This window comes from Podarcis melisellensis (assembly GCF_964234715.1).
Source record: "Podarcis melisellensis genome assembly, chromosome: 12".
Taxonomy (NCBI): domain Eukaryota; kingdom Metazoa; phylum Chordata; class Lepidosauria; order Squamata; family Lacertidae; genus Podarcis; species Podarcis melisellensis.
The window spans coordinates 29406351-29424586 of record NC_138544.1 but is presented as its reverse complement, the minus strand read 5'-3'; the positions used below and the strand labels follow the sequence as shown (position 1 = coordinate 29424586).

Here is an 18236-nt window from a genome sequence, read left to right as displayed (position 1 = left end):
CCACCACTAACATTTTCTCCACACCCCAGCCCTGAACTGTAGGGCACCTGTGAAATGGAAAATGGAAAAATGTGATAGCAAAAGAACTAATGCCCTCAAATCTAGTCCCCGATAGTCACCAGTTTTGAAGGCACTTGTGATGACATCACAGAGCTTAGTGGGCAAATACTGGTATTTGTTCAAGCTATCGTCACAATCAGTAACAATGGGCCCTTTAGCTCTCTCTGTCAAAGGTTTCATTTACCCGTGGCACTAAAAAGAAAAGGTCAGGAGTTCTACCTTCTGTATTATTTGATGAGCTTCTGGAGAAAAACAACAATATAGAACTAGCCAAATCCAGAAGGGGAGGTTCTCACTTAAATCGTTCACTACATCATCAGTCTTCAAAATTGCTTCTATTCATTCAATCAAGTTTCAGGTGTTTTAATATATTACTTTTCTGTATGGTTTTCATAGACCATTTTAACCAGGCATATCTCTTGTGGGAGGGCTTGAACTGGTATGAAGTTTCAATGGTATGGTTAAAATCAGTCCAAACTACAGTCACAGCCATTTACATAATGCCTCAGCATATGGTAATATTTTGCTCATATTTTGTTTTAGGAACAGCTACCTGCTCAATCTGGTTCTTTCAGCGAGTGAAAAATTGAAATCTCCTTTGTGAAAGTGGCCCGAGTAGAAGCAGAACTGCAACAGCTAGCCTCTTGAGTCAAGCTACGATTCCTTTCACATTTCAAATGCTTTTTGGATTCCACTTTGATCTATTGTGGCACACACCTCATTAGTAAAGTATTGTGATGTTGCTTTTTTTTTTACATAATATGACTCTAATTCTGACCTTAATTTTTATATAATATGGCTCTAATTCTGACCTTAATTCATAATAAGTGTTGAAAGCTATATTCACCTAGTAATCTAGGGTAAGAATCATGACAACACTCCACGGATGTCTTTGTGACAGGCATATAACTCCCAATTTGTTTCCCAGTTCTTCTTCTTCTTATGGTTTATTATTAAGTAATGACCTTTGGAAGGAATGCGGGTGGTGCTGTGGTCTAAACCACAGAGCCTAGGGCTTGCCGATCAGAAGGTAGGTGGTTTGAATCCCTGCGACGGGGTGAGCTTCCATTGTTCAGTCCCTGCTCCTGCCCACCTAGTAGTTCAAAAGCACATCAAAGTGCAATTAGATAAATAGGTACTGCTCTGGCGGGAAGGTAAATGGCATTTCCGTACACTGCTCTGGTTCGCCAGAAGCAGCTTAGTCCTGCTGGCCACATGACCCGGAAGCTGTCTGGGAACAAACATCAGCTCCCTCCGCCTATAGAGCGAAATGAGTGCCACAACACCAGAGTCGTCTGCAACTGGACCTAACGGTCAGGGGTACCTTTACCTGTTTAATGACCTATGGAGGGTAGTACAGGGTGCCTCTCTGTTGACAGAGGACTAGAAGAAAGAAATGGATGGCAAATGAGAAGTTGCACATAGATGGGAAATAGTAATGGCACCTAATTGTGTCATAGGCCTTCAAATGTCACCACAGCACATCTAATGATGGAAGTTTAAGTGTGGAGCTGCACCTTTTCGTGGTGTGAACAAAGGGTCTTGCCACCATTAGGAACCATCTTTGAGCAACAAGCAAGGAGGAGGAAAGTGGGAAAGGGTGGAGAAAAAAATAATGGGCTGACAGTTGGGCTAGGGGAGAAAACTGGTTTCGTTTGCATTTCCATAAGAGACTTCATCACACACACTTCTTGAATCAATATGCAAACAACAACAAAAACAGCTCTCTTTCAAAATTGGCACATCTTCAAATTTTGTGATACAGTTCTCTGACTAAACAATGTGTACAAAAGTGTTATATATGTTAGGGGGAAACTGCCTATATTAATAAAAAGTATATACAAAAGTTGTATTTTATTATTATGGGACATTTCTGGCAAAATCTGCAGATTAGTTTAAATTGCATATAATAATGCATTTATTCAGAAAAGTGACATGAAAATGCTGTTGAACTGTGATGAAGTGTGTTGAAAGCCACCTTTTGGAGCAAGGGTAATACAGACGTAAATTGTACCATATGGTTACCAAGTTGACATTTAACTACAGTAGGGTATTGAGTTGTTATAATACGTTAATTCCATCTCCATGTGCAACCTGGACATCAAACAGTGATGTAGAAAGAAAAACTATCCTTTGAGGTCCATGTATTAATATTTCCAAAGTCCTTTAATTCACCATTTGAACCCCAACCATTATTTGTTGCTAAACTAGGGTGTCGCTCTATCATTCATCTCACTGCCAAAAAGGGTGAGATACTAAATGATTGCTTATGTGTACTAACATCATGATGATTTGAATCCAATTTTAAAATCATCTAAATAAAAGGCTTATCCAGTCTCTTGGGCTGTTGTTTTATTTTTAGCTTTCTGTTGCTGAGATAGTAACTTGGTTTTGTACTTTGCTGTTTTCCTTTTAATTTGTCATGGTTTTAACTGTTCAGTTTTAGGGCAGGCGAATCTAACTTCGGGTAGATCCCAAGACCCTGGTTTGTGATTAATATTATTAACGATGTGTTATTTAATGGTGCTTTATTAGTTTTACTGCCTTTTATCATTAACTGCTTTCATATGTCACTTGAGGAGATATTATTCCAGAAAATGTGGCCAAGAAAGTTTAGGAACAAAAGGAGTAATTCCTACTGGAAAATACAATAAAGGGTTCTCTGTTATTCCTTGGCTAGCCTAGTCCTACTCTATTCCACACGAATGAACTCTTATATGGATCATACAAAATGGAGGCAATGGGACCTCACTGACCAGACATGTCTACCTCCAGGTCAACATGACCTGCCCAATGGGAAGGTTCATGGATACAGGTACATTGACTGGAATTTGTTCACTTTACCCTATGAAAATGTTGTGCTTGATGCACAATGTCCAATGAGCTCAGAGCAGTGTGCCCAATAGTTTGTGCTGGTGCAAATAATGTTCCAAATGGTGCAAGCTCTTCTGCAGCTAGTCACTGTTGCCTTCAGTTCCCTTCCCAAGGTTCACTTTAAAAAAATTAATAAATCCTGGATCATTGAAATCTCACCTTATCCTATCTTGCTTTTTCCTAACCTGTCCCTTCTACTTGGTATATATCTATTTCCATTCTTATCTGCCCATTCTAGATTTCAGGCTCTCTGAAATGTAGCCATTTGTATATGTTCTATGTGTTGCCATACACAATGTTTGAAAGTGGGAGGAAGAAAGAGGACTCAGAGCCATTAGGTTTCCATTCCAAAATTTGCCTTTCTGGATCAAAAGTTTAAATCTGCATACAATATTAATGAAAGGCAGCTTTAAACCTCCAGTAACACATCTTAGAATCACTTGGCAGCTGGGATGAAAAACCATTTTTATTGACTTCCTTTTCAGTGAGGGGTGAGAAAGTGTCTAAGTTTTGTATTGGAAGCAAACTTTTGGGGTTTGCTTTTACACCTCACATACATGTTAAACATAAAGACGAATTCTTTTTTTACTAAAAATTCTGCTCATGTGTATACTCACTTACTGCTATACATTCTCGATAAACAGATATTAATTTCATAATTAAAAGTAATCTTGTGTAAATACCCTGCAGGCCTCAATGAATCAAACACATACTGTGTGTCAGGCCTCCCACTGTCTTCAAGTGGAATGTACTGGCTGGATAATTAGATAGTACATATTTTTTAACCTTATTTGCATGCATATTATATCTTTTGCACACTGACAAGCAGCAGTAACAACAAAAGTCAGATTACCACAGGGAATTCCCACAAAGAAGTCTTCATTCCTTATAATTTGCAGCCTAAATTAAAATAATTTGATCTTTGACAAGGATGAAATGTCAAGCAGAAGGGGGTCCTCTACAAGCCACAGCCTGTGGCTTCTGAAATCTGCCTAATTTATGTCAGTCACTTCTTAATACATATTTAAGTATTACACGAAAAAGATGATAAATATGCAATCTGACACCTTTGGTATTTCCCTGCTGTTAATTTATAAAGGTCTTGTGCCCCCCAAACTGACTAAAATTATTTAAATAAAGGGAGAATTGTGATATAAGATGGTGCAGGGAACATATTCACTCAATATTGAACACAGCAGGCAGTATACTAAGACAATTATTTCACTAGGCCTCGGAGTCCTGCTGTGATGAGTTACTTTCAGAATTACTAAAGGAGAAATTCTTTTGTTCAGACAGAGGAATTTTCAGTACATGTCCATTTCCATTGTGCTAACATATCAAAGTTGAATTAAGAAAGGCAAATATATTTTATTTGGTATTGTGTTTGTCAGGTAAAATGATGGTATTTAGTACACAGCACCATGTAGAAAAGTGGCATAAATAGATAATGATAAAGAATGAAGAAAATGACTTTATAACATGTGGCTGCACACTATCCTAAGGAAAGCCCTGCTGGATCAAACTGAAACCAGCCCAGAATCCTGTTTCGCACAATTGTCAGGGATTCCAGGAAGTCTCTGTGTCATATTTATTGCCGATAGCCCTCATCAGCAATTGGTGCTCTGCAACAAGCTACACCTGAACACTGACAATCCATCTAGCTATCATGGGCAATAGCCATTGATAATCCTAATCTCCATTGGTTTACCACATCTCTCTTAAAAGCAGTGGTAGGGAGTCTGTGTACCTCCAGATGTTGTCACTCTCCCATCATCTTCAGCCAGCATAGCCAACGGTCATGGATGATAGTAATTTTGGTGCAGCAAAATATGGAGGGCTACAAGTCCCTAACCCCCAATTCAGTGTCAGGTGTCATACCTTGCATTGGTCAATTCCATAAATTAATGGTTTGTCGTGTGAAGAAATATGTTCTGTTTGTTCCAAGTCTTTCTCCACACCAATAATAACTTTCTAAATCTCTCCAAAGTGTTAGTTAAGTCGCTGGGTCTCTCCTTTCACCGCTAGACATCCACCGTAATTTGCTAAGCACCGATCTGGATTTCAAATGGGCAACCACTTCTAAATCACAACTTTTAAAAGGCTCTGCCCCTGAATGGAATAATAGGTACTAAAATTCCTCCGTAGATTGTGGGCCTCTGTTGCTTTAAGGTTCAAGAATATTCTTCCTTGTGGCTTAACCATTTAATGGATGCAGCCTCCTTGCTCAGGGCCCCAGAATAGCTGTCTTCCTACTCATAGTCCTTCATAGCCCTTTGCTGTACTGAGTGGATTCTGAGCATTTCAGCCCTTCTGTGCACTTTGTCTGAATGAGCAGATTCAAGTAGTGTCCCTGTCCTCCGAGTCTCAAAGCTTTCTTGGTTAGGGTCTGCAGGTTCCTCTCTTCATGGTAAAAGCTGCCTCAGGCTGGTCACTATAGTTCCTGAGCTGAGTGAGTGCCTCTTTGTGAGTCTGAGCTGCATTGCACCTGCTTAAGACTACACCTCTTAAATCACCTGCACCGTTTGCCCATATGGCATAGGTGAAAACCCTGCTGCTGTACACCCACAGTCAATAAGAACTAAGACAGGATAAAGAGGCTACATGGTCCCAAAATATTGGCAACGGCTTATGAACGCTGGTTATGTTCCCCTCTCTTTTCAAATTCTTCATCACCTAATCGCAAACTGAAGTTCTGTGCACAGACAAAAGTTACTTTATGAAAAGAATGGTTCCCTCACACCCCAAATGCATTCTTTAACCTTTAATTAAGGAAAGCGAGTACAGTTTTCGTGAACTCATCTTTAAAGGTTATAAAATTTAGATGGAATATATAGAAATAAGTTTTTCAAATTTACATTTCCAAAGCTATTCCTGCCTTCACAACCTTTCCCCCTCTATATTTTCCCCTAAAATAAAAAAAAACAACCACCTGTGCTATAGAGATCGTAAACTTTCCAGTTGGTTCCTGATGCTAAGTGGCTAAGTTTTGATTTCCTGCTTTTTCAGCTGCTTTAAAAATATACTGTATTTCAGGGTGGTTTTATACCCTACTTTTGCGCTTGTTAGCTGTTACATAGTATCTCCATAGCTGGAGGTTGTTTGCTTCTGAATAACAGTTGCTAGAAACTGCAGAAAGGAATTGTGGTGCTTGTTCTGAGATCCTGTTTGCAGATTTCCCATAGGCATTGGACTTCTGGTCTAATCCAGCAGGGCTCTTCTTATGTGGGATGAGAGGTGACTGGCAAGGCAAGGTATAAAATGAAATGAAATAAGGTCAAACTTCTTTCCCTTTTCTACTGTAATAATGCTTGCCTAATAACAAAACTGAATCTTATTCCAATGTTGAATTTTCATCAACAGTCACTTTATGTCACTGGTCATTGCAGATTTAGGAAACTGTTTTATGTTGTTTTTCTGGATTGTCACACTGTAAATTTAGAAAAATTCTGTACACTGCTTTGGAATTTAAGCAGTTTATAAATATTCATAAATAAATAAATAAATAAATAAATAAATAAATAAATGCATGCTCAGGGCTATAACAAAAGAATGCCATCAGAATTACACTGGGGGAGATGGCTTCAAAGTAGAATGCATTTTGTTGCCTAACTGCATCTTTTTTGAACTCAGCATCTCTCCCACATTTTTATTTGTATAGAGACCTTTCCTAATGTGTCTTTGAAGAACTGGTTCATATATATGTTTATTATTCATTTCAAATTGCACTTTTTGTTTCTAGCTAGTCCCTTACCTACCCTGGGAACATAAATCTGAAGTTGCAGGATACACAGTATGTAAATAAATTAAAATAAATGAATAGATTAAAATAAATATTGGGCTTCATGTATAATCCTCCAGTTGCTAGAATAACATATAGCAATTAGTTTCTTACTTCTATTTCTAGGGATTCATGCAGCTTCTTGCAGGTTGCTGAAAAAGTTTCAGAAGTGCCAAATTCGAAATACCAAAATTTATTCTTCATTCTGAAACATGAAGACAAAAGAAAAGAAACATCAATATCTGAACATTTCTTTTTTAAAAAGAAAAAAAAGTTAGCATCCTGACTTTCATCATAAGAGATGCTAAGATCTGACATCCAGGTTGAAATAGATGATCTCATAATTTTCAAAAACTTAAATGCAGCTGTCAAGAGATATAATATCCCCTACAGCTATAACAGGAAAGTTCTGTAACAGAGATAGATTAGCTAACTCTTAGGGAGTTTTGGCAATTGCCACTTAACCAGAGACATGTCTTGAAAACTTACTGAGTCCCATTTTATGTGTCATATTTGCTAATTTGATTTCTGATGCTGTCCAAAATCCAGTTCTAGGGTATGCCATCATAATGAAGTGAGGTGGGAAAAGAAAAGTAAAAGAAGTCTTTCCCCAAGCTAATTCAGTGGCTTATTGTTCATTATGACAGGTATTAAAAAAATAAAAACACAAGCATTCAATGTATTCCAGATCTTTAAATTAATAGGCTGTAAGGCAGACGTATTGACAGGAAAATGGAATACACAACAAGTTACTAATATTTAAGAAGCAAGCAGAAAAAGTTAGCTGATGCAATTGCCCCATAAAACCTAACAGAAAATACACTAATATTTACATAATATTTCAGACTGAAACATACATGACAATTTTCCTGGGCCATACTTTAATAGGTATATTAAATGTTGCAAGCAGATCTAAATAAAGCTATGCTGAAGATGTATAATTTAGGCTAATTTGTTGCGCCCCCCCCCCTACTTAACTTTAAAATGCACTTTGGGGTGGGGGAAAATTTGCTATACAAAAAATGGCTCCAATGGTTCCATCTGCACTACTCAGTTAAAGCAGTATCATACTTCACTGTGAAGAGGGCCTGACTGTTAAACTACTGCAAGAACTGTAGCTCTGTGAGGGGAATAGGGCTCTCTTAACAATTCTCGGCACCTTTAACATACTATATCTATCAGGGTTCTTGGGGGGAATCCATGACTGTTTAAAGCGGTATCATAGTGCTGTAAATGTATGACGTGAATGTGGTCTAAACATCCCCATTCACAAACTGTATAAACAGTGCTACAACACCACCACTGCGCCTGGTAGTGAAGACAGAGGAATGTTTTGCAGGCTGCTGATGACAGAGTGCTTCTGATGTACTTTGGTAGTCTTTAGCCTTCCGATGTTGAATTAGGACCGTTTCCTATGTTATCATTTTAACATGTGCAGTACATTGCAGCCATGGGAAAGTACGCATTGAAATCTGCCACAACATTTCTAGCAGAGTTACTCTCAATAGTACAAAATGAGCCCTCTTCCCCCACCTTGTGGTCCTTGAGTAACTGGCCCAAATCTTGTTCCTCTCGAGTTACAGGATTTGCAACAGCCTGCCAGCCTGTTGCTCCTAATTTAAACTTTATGCTCCTGAATTCAGGATATTTCCAAATGATACAGAAAAAACTGCATCAATAGGAACTGTATGCAATTAAGGGATGCTCAATAGTCTTCAGGAATGGCCTAACCAGGTTCCCAGAAAACCAGAACTTAATCTGGAGTACCATATTGTCCTTATGGAAAGGTCTCTTTCACATTATATCAAAGGCTTAGATAGCATTTCTTCAGTACCATAGGACTGCAATCATTTCTGCCACTGGACTCAGCCATAAACTTCAGAAAACAAAGCTAAGCAGGAATGAGAGTCTATTGTTAAGTGACATCAAGTTTTAGCAATAGTTATTGTGATTCAGTTTAAACATAGGATTTTTATTCCCCACATCCAAAATATGGTTGTATCTGAATTCCATGGGCCTGCTCTGACTTAGCTGGCTAGAACTTTAAAAAATGAACCATTAGCTGACTACACATTTATTTCTGCATGTGGCCATATCTCAGTTATACAGTACTATAGTGCCGCCAACCTTATGCAAACTCAGAAATATATATATATATATATATATATATATATATATATATATATATATATATATATATATATGCAAGAGAGACAATTCAGATGAGAGTTCATACTGGCTAATATGAATTTTTGTTCTTCCCAGAGGCAAAAGCTGTAATGCGGAGGATTTCACGCTGAGATCTCACTGCCTCTTTTATATAACTTTTATTTATAAAGCCAAGGAACAGAATTTCAGTCTGCACTAAACTACATTATTTGTCACGGAGAAGCAACTCTTTTCAACTTTTGTGTTTTTGCCTCCATGCATAAGCTATTGTGTCATTCTTGCCTAACCAATGAGTTATGATTTATAAGAAGCTCATACACTTCACATCAGACCCATATGTCCCAAAGTTAGTTGGATACTGACCTCGCACGCCCCATCAGTACAGGAATTTCCATTTCTGCAATGCAACTCCCCGCCACCACTACCCCAACCTGCTCTGGAGGTGCTGGGGAAGCCCCTAGAACAGAATTTGGGGTAGGGAATCCTGCTGTGCAAGGAGAAATCCTGCACTGATGGGATGCATTACTCAACACTACTTTGGATACAGCCCAAAGAATGCCTGATACTACATTGAACCATTGTTGGGCAGCCCAGTGCTGTCTACCCTGACTGGCAGTGCAAAGAGTCTTTGGTTCGGCCCTTGGCATCTCCACGTGGGGTTGGGAAGGACTCCTGCCTGAAACCCTGCACAACTGCTGCCAGTCAGTGTAGACCATATTGAACTATAGGGACTGATGGTTGACATGGAATACGTTCCCTATGAGGCAGTAACAGCCTGCAAGGTGCTTTGTGACACTTCATCCCGGTTATTAGGAAGCCATCTTATACCAAATCCATTGATCTAATTACTTTACTATTGCCTACACTGACTGGCAACATCTTCTTTCCCAGCCCTATCCAGAGGTGCCAGAGATTGAATCTCTTCCTGCAAAGCATGTTCTCTATGACTTTGCCACAGCCCATGGCTACCTAATTTGAGATCTATATACTGTACTCCATTCCCCCACTACAGATAAGAGCAGTGTTTTGTCGTGACCCCAACAGGCGTGTGCATTTCTTGAGTACTTGGCTCTCTCAATGCAGGATAAGAAAGTATGGAGAGCTACAGCCACCAAAGTTTCTTGTAGGTTTAGTGGAGCCAGTTTGGTTATCAATACTAAAATAGGCTGCAGTGCAGCTCTGCATTATGATGTTAATTAAAAAGCCCCCTACTGTTAAAACTATTTTATATAACCTTTCTGATTAAGCAATTAGATGGCATATTATCAGAAAAAATTGCCCTGAGTCTAAATATGGAAATAATAAATGTTTTATTATACACTAGTTGAGCACGTGAACACGGCATCACAGTGGGCACAGCTAAACTTTTTTTTAGAAAAGTGCATAACGATGAATTTTGTTTATTAATAGAAAGGAATCAAATGGGTAGGTGTAATGTTATTTTGAAAAACTAAGCCCTTTCCACCTTAAAGAGAGCACACACAGGCAATGCACAGATGCCCAATTTACAGTGTCCCTACTTTATCAGTATTTAAAGAACAGTCAAGTGTATTAATAATTCTTCACACTTTTGCACACTTGAGCCTTGATCTAGGGATTCTTCTAAGATGCAGCTGCTGTGTACATGAATCTGCCCTACTGAATAGATAGCCAATGGTGTCAGCTTTGTCAGTACCAGTAATAAATTAGAGAAGAGCAGGGTAGGTGAAAAGATGCCTAAAATCAAGGCCAGCCCAATACATTTTACTGCCTGTGGCAGAGGAACAGATTGAAACCCTGGCCCTTCAAGGCAAGGTGTGTCGAATCCAAAGCTTGTCAACTTATTTTGTCACCCAAGGTAGAAAATGCCACATGCAGCTCTTCCTTCTCCATGGCAATAAAAACAAAAACATACATAATGGCGTGTGCCTCCTTGGGAGAAGTCAAACCACTGCGTTAGCAGCACAGAAGTGACCTCCCTGGGGCTCAAGTTTGGCAATGTTTATGGAGGTCCTAGGCTACGTAGGCAACAAGACTCTTGGCCTTGCCAATGTGGTCCAAAGGAAAGCAGAGCAAAATGTTTGGCACCAGCTTGACTGCAGGAGTTCCTGGAAGGCGGTGTCCATGGTACCATCCAAACATCTTGGGGACACCTCTCCAGATTTGTGTAGGGGTTACTCCTTATCCTTTTCTTCTCCCAAAGATAGTAAGAAGGTAGAAAGTGGTTTATCAGCATATTCATCCACTATCGATAGCCTTGGGAAATGTGACAAATTAAATAACAAAAAAAACCCCACACAACCTGCTGCCCTTTTGACATATGCAAAATCGGTGAGATCAGTCTTTTGTCCCATTTAGACAAATGAGATGTGCTGCATACGGGTTTCTTCTCATGCATGCAGAAACCTCTTATATATCAAGCAGGATGAGCCACAGACAAAGGCTCCCTTTGCCCTCAGTACAGAGCACCCTTGATGGAATAGGATAAATTATATTCAGGACATGAGCTTTTCAAATAATGTTATTGTCAGGGATGTTTGTGGGGAGAATAGTTGGTTTTTTATTTAAAACATTCACTAAAAAGTTGCAACTGAGTTACTGAAAAACCTTGCACTATATTTATTTTGGTATGCTTCCAATTAATAGTTCAGCCAACATGGTGCTTGACTACAACTCCCATCAGCCCCAGCCAGCATGGGGAACCAATTACCCCTTACTCACTGGCAGGAACTCCCTAAGATTTTATACAGGTAAAACATGTGCTCTGCCAATGAGCTACAGCAATAACCCTAACCCTGAACACAATCTGAGCTTTCTGAATTGTTCATTTGCTTGAAAACCAAGGATGACGTTTTTGAGCATTTGAAAGGAAGACTTGCAAAACCCAGAGAGTGCCAGCTCTACTTCAACAGCAACTCATAAAGTGGGGGGGGGGATTGCCAAAAGCAAGGAGAGCTCAAAGACAGGCACCTGCCCCTCTCCTGCTCAAAGCTGAAAAAGGAGCTTCTGAGTATGCACAAGAGCATCATTTGCAAAGATAGAAGCCTGTCTTTGAGCTCCCCTCACTCTCACCTGCCCCCCGGCTTCATGGAGGTAAGGCAGAGGGGGCTAGTCGCAGCTGGGGAACGGGGAGAACTCCATTTCAAGTCCATCCCAGACTTCAGTTTGGGGTAACCTCAAAATAGGGCACCATTTTCCAGGTGAGTTCACATCTCAAGCCTCACTGCTCAAACTTAATTGGCACCACTAAGTTTTTAAAGTTTTGATTCGGTAGCATTATAGCCCATTTAACCCCCCCCCCCCCGTTTCTAGTCTAGAGCAGAAAAACAAGTTCACCTGGATCCACTATGCTTTTATATTCATCCTATCACCAAACCGAGAGTGGCATAGTCACCAATTCACACATATCTAGTTTTAGTGTTTTAAAGGACAGGACAAAGTATCGTTTATTCCCATGACATCTGTTCTCATGTAATATAATGCTTTCACCAGTGGCGGAGCCATCTGTTTGGGCGCCTGGGGCGGTGCAAATACCCTGCACCCAAGGGCAGGGCAAGCCAGGGCAGAGCACGCTGCGCTGAACCTCCACGGTGTCCACAAGCCCCACGTTGCCATTTCAGGCAGCGCAGAGCCTGCAGGTGCCTGAGCCACCATGTCACTTGCCAGGAGAGACGTGTGGCTCAGGCAAGCTGCAGGCCAGGCCCCACGGTCACCCCCACCCTCAGTAATGACACCCAGGGCAGCCCGCACCCACCACACAAGCCTTCCTATGCCACCGGCTTTCACACCTGAACCAACTTTTGTAAACTCATCCAGGGTTGACTTTTCTATCAGTATTATTTACCTACCTATTCTGGGGAGAACAGTAGTTTTTGTGTGTCAAGATGACTCATTTGTTTATTTATTTTGATGTTTGTTCCTCAAATCACTAAATTTATTCCAAGTATGATCAGAAAGTTTAAAACTGCAGATCCATGATGCAGTCTACTCTTGAGTGAAATATACTGAAGGACAACTTTTTGCACAGATGATCAGTACAAAACAGGAAAGGCAGTGCAACTATATGTTAAAACACAGTGCATCAACTTCTTCATCATGGGCCTACATTAAACCAAACAGTGTGATTTAAAAATTGCCAGAAATTGTCTGGAAAAGTTCATTGCCTGGGACCAAATTCAACCATCCCTGATAAAAGTGATTGCAGTAACATTTAAAAAATCCAGATAAAATCAGGCAACACCCCTACAGTTAGGTACAACGAATGTTTAGACAATAAGGAGAAATTAGTATGAATTTATTTTAATGCTTTTTAAAAATAATACTTTTCATTGAAAAACAGCCTTTTCTCATTGCTCATAAATCTATTACCTAGGTAATTTTGTACTTAGGTAAAATGATTTCATTGTGGCACATAATATATATTAATAAGATTGTATGACTTTTTTTAATGTTCTCTTTTTCTTTTCAGTCCTGTCTTGGCTATCATATAATCCCCATTTTGCTTTTTAATGAATCAAATGAAAAGATAAGGAAATGGTCAGTGGCAATGCATATCCAGAAGAATTTTATATGTCGGCAGAAAGATTTATAACAGGCTCATCTTTGACATTTTTTATTTCCAATAACTAACTCTAGGAATGGCACATCAGAGGTAATATCTTTCTGCATACTGGTTTAAACTCCTCTTTCTGAATGCTACACCAAAAAACCCGGTACTTGCAAACTTTAAAGCATGTAGCTAAAGCTCTCTGTGGTCAGTCAATTGCTGACTGTCTTGCTGGTATTCTCCGTGTAGCAAGCATAAATTCAAACTGTGTGCAGAAAGGAAGAAAAAGAGACTAATACATACATTATGCTGAAAATAGGCTACAGCTTTACTAAGAACCATCATAAAAATTGAGCAAACAGTCAGCTGGGATCCAAACATAGTAGTGTGGTGCTTATGCAAATGTGTTGCAGAGAACTAGAGATCTGCACATGACAGGTTAATGTATGTTTATTAATGGTATCACGTGACAGCCCCACCTGTGCCCCTATGGATGTGCAGAGCACCATATTGACCATATTCCTTAAACTTTGTGTCCCAACTGCATTTGATAGCACTTACACTTGGCGCTTTCATTTCCCTTTTTATAGTAGAAAATGAGGCACCAGTACTAATATACTGAAAAAGTGCCATGGGCAGTGAAGAAGAAGAAGAAGAAGAAGAAGAAGAAGAAGAAGAAGAAGAAGAAGAAGAAGACATGCCAGTACTCCAGACATGCCAGTAAAAAGGTAAAGGGACCCCTGACCATTAGGTCCAGTCGTGACCGACTCTGGGGTTGCGGCGCTCATCTCGCTTTATTGGCCGAGGGAGCTGGTGTACAGCTTCCGGGTCATGTGGCCAGCATGACTAAGCCGCTTCTGGCAAACCAGAGCAGTGCATGGAAATGCCATTTACCTTCCCACTGGAGTGGTACCTATTTATCTACTTGCACTTTGATGTGCTTTCGAACTGCTAGGTTGGCAGGAACTGGGACCGAGCAATGGGAGCTCACCCCGTCATGGGGATTCGAACCGCCGACCTTCTGATTGGCAAGCCCTAGGCTCTGTGGTTTAACCCACAATGCCACCTGGGTCCCTTAGACATGCCAGTAAAGGTAAAGGTAAAGGTACCCCTGCCCGTACGGGCCAGTCTTGACAGACTCTGGGGTTGTGCGCCCATCTCACTTAAGAGGCCAGGGGCCAGTGCTGTCCGGAGACACTTCCGGGTCACATGGCCAGCATGACATCGCTGCTCTGGCGAGCCAGAGCTGCACACGGAAACACCGTTTACCTTCCCGCTGGTAAGCGGTCCCTATTTATCTACTTGCACCCGGAGGTGCTTTCGAACTGCTAGGTTGGCAGGCGCTGGGACCGAGCAGCGGGAGCGCACCCCGCCGCAGGGATTCGAACCGCCGACCTTTCGATCGGCAAGTCCTAGGCGCTGAGGCTTTAACCCACAGCGCCACCTGCGTCCCATAGACATGCCAGTACTATTACCCAAAAAGCCCTGCTTATGCTGTCTATTCCTTAAGTGTCACATCAATGTAGTTTGGACTCTGCTCTCCATAATCTTAGTTGCATGTTCATATATATGCTACTGCACAGGCATATGATCTGAAAGATATGATCCAAAAGAAAAAGGGAGAGGGGAATTCAAGTTTGCTGACCCTCTCAAATATTCAAAAAAAAACTTCATTTAGTTGCCAGTTCCTTAGTCTTACAAAACCGACCACCACCAGCCAACATGCTCTCACTTCCTGTTTTGTTGGCCCGGGAAGAAACCTGTAAATCCTTTTGGCATAAACTTTTACTCTTCCAATTTATCCATATTACTCTTTAAAAAAAAATGATAACTAAGAACTAAGAAAAAATGATAACTAAGAACTGGATTGTGCCTTGAAGTTAAAGATTACTTTGAAAGAATACAGTTTAGGATGCACCTGCAATATGCTGCTTTGTTAAACTCCCCAAAGGTTATATCTTTTATCAGGATTATATAAATGTGATACTCTCAAGTGGCATAAATTAACAAGAGGTTACCTCAAGCACCTGGTATAAAACCAGCACCTGGTATAAAACCAGCAATTACACAGCAGTGTGATATCTGAATGATAATAATTTACAAGAGACTTCCCGCCTAAGTGAACAGACTTTCTGATCCGTGATGCTTTATCTTCAAAAGCAAATGCCACTATTCATAATCACAGTAAGATGCTTATTAGTGCCTTGTGAAAAAATGTTATCCGCACGGTAGACATCAGGCGGGTGTGGAGGGGTGATACCAAAAAATAAAAATAAAAAGTAAAATTGTTTTTGTCTTTTGCATTTGATTGTGTAGATTTCTACACTAATTATACATTTATATTTTTCCTGACAGTTTTTGCTTATTTTCTCGGCTTCACAGTTCTATAAGCAGCTGCTGACATAGCACTGGTATATTAATATGAGAGTTGTGATTATATATGGCTTAATAGAAGTTGTGCATCTGTGCAACGGGCAATTGTGCACCAAATGAATGCATGGAAAATCTGAACAAAACAGACCACTCAAATGCCTTCTTAATATTGATCATTGCCTCATTAATATTGAACATTGTTAACAATGTGAATTGATTACAGATCTTGTTAATCTACATCGGTTCCGTACAAATTTTGTGTATTGTCTAGGCAAGGTTTTTTTTAGTTTCGAAGTAGAGAATGGCTATGGTAGCCAGTCAGTGGAAATGCAACCAGGTTGACATGGTCACCTTGTCCAGATTCCCCATTCTTTTGGAGATTATTCATACTGACTAACCAATGTACAGAATCACAAATTCTTGCTATTACTATTTCCATAGTCTTCATGCCTTCATGAGAAACTTTTGGACATTCTCCTTTTATCTCACATCCATTGCAGCATATACCGTATTTTTCGCTTTATAAGACGCACCAGACCACAAGACGCACCTAGTTTTTGGAGGAGGAAAACAAGAAAAAAAATATTCTGAATCTCAGAACAGCAAAAGGGATCGTTGCACAGTGAAAGCAGCAATCCCTCTTGTTGTTCTGGCTTCTGGGATAGCTGCGCAGCCTGCATTCGCTCATAAGACGCACACACATATTTCCCCTTACTTTTTAGAAGGGAAAAAGTGAGTCTTATAGAGCAAAAAATACGGTACATTAAATAATGAAGGCTGCAATCCTAAAGCATAATCCCAACTACAGTGGGACTTGTGAGTAAACGTGTGCAGGGTTGTACTGAAAAATCCGTAAACAGCTTTGGAACTACCAGCTCTGATGCATTTGGGGAAAATCAATGAAGCACAGTATAAAATCTCTGTAATTGTGTGACTTATAACAGAGAACCTTATTAACTTTATAGCAAGGTCATAGAACTTCACACTTCATTTTTAAATTATGTCAGAGGAATAAAACAATTTTCCTTGTCTTTACCTCTAATATCCTGCTATGCTAACGCAGACCTGACACAGACTTTTACTTAAATTAATGAAGCTATTATTATAATTCTCCATAGGGCTATGATCAGGTTTCTATGAAGAAAATCCTAGCTGCCGGATCCGACTGCATAATTCTTACTGGTTTTCAGAATCAAAAATGTACAAAGCATTTTTATGAATTGCCTCTCTGTAAGGCAGGACCACATGGAATTCATTAGTCTACTTCTGAACAAGGCAATATTTAACTCTTCCTAGAAATTAAAGTTACTAAGTGATATTTAGTGCAGATATAGTCCAAAAACCACATTTCAAAACATTGTTACAAAACAATAGAACAAATATTGAATGTTAAATCTGACTGCTCTAAATTAATGTCACAGGCGATCCTCCTTCCATGTTTACCTGTCTGTGGTCAAAGCTAAATATCTGGGACACTGGCTTTGTACCATGAGATGGACTCTCCTTCTTGAGAAGTTCTAAGGGAGGGATGGGGATCCTATAGCCCTGTTTCCCTCCACAACTCAGTTCCCCTTTTGTCAAGAAAGGTTTGTGTTTGTGTGGGAGCCAGATCAAATTTCTGATGCTCCAAGTATGATTGTCACATTTCTTAGAAAATGTATGCATCTGATAAACTGTGCTTCACTGGTGCATGTATTTATACTGCCATAGTTTACGTTTCTTTCAAAAAGCAGCAGGATGTTGTTATCTCAAATCCAAACAAATAGTTCACAAAACTTTTCAACAGCATGGAATCCCATGTAGCGCAATTGCATTCTTGACTGCGTCTTGGAATAGGTGTCCACCACCGTACTGAAGCGAGCAAAGAATACTACCTGCTGACATTGATTTGCGACAAAAGAATTTCTCAATAAGTATTTCTCTTTAACATTTACTCTTAGGAAACCTGTGTAGTGGGAGATATTTATGAGTTGCTTTCAGCTTAAAAATAAATCACCTCTAATTCCTCTAAGCGAAATCAATCAAAAGTCTGTAAAAAATGGGCTGGTTGTTTGGTCGATTCTGGCAGAAAAGTAAACAGCACTTCAGCTTTTCTCTACCATTAAGGCCTAAATGGCCTAGAAAGTAAATCAATATCTCCAGTCAGCCTTCTGGCCATTGTTTAGCCAGTAAATATGGATTTTCACCGGCTTACTACACTCCTTTGGGACTAACCTATAATCCACAGAGAGTAATAATAAGTTCGTTATCTAGTTCAGCTCTTTGTTGTACATTTAAATGGGCCACATCCATCAGCTGCACTTGTTGAAGTTAAGAGATGATGACATCCCATTCAACCTATTTCATAATGAAACAGTTGCAATATATTGCAGAAGGAACTGTTTTAAAGTCCCGTTTGCTGGTGGATTATTGAAATGGGCAAATGTAGTGGGGGGAAAATGTCAGGGGTTTAAATCC

At 39.9% G+C, this 18236-nt stretch overlaps 1 protein-coding gene across 6 annotated transcripts in view; it reads right to left on the bottom strand.

Annotated features, from left to right (window-relative positions):
- Window positions 1-18236, bottom strand: part of DGKB (diacylglycerol kinase beta) — a 269619-nt gene that overhangs the window by 46604 nt on the left and 204779 nt on the right. For all 6 annotated transcript variants that reach the window (XM_081883233.1, XM_081883235.1, XM_081883232.1 and 3 more), the window contains one exon: window positions 6827-6917. In XM_081883233.1, coding sequence (XP_081739359.1) covers window positions 6827-6917 — 91 coding nt within the window. The remainder of the gene's footprint in view (window positions 1-6826; window positions 6918-18236) is intronic.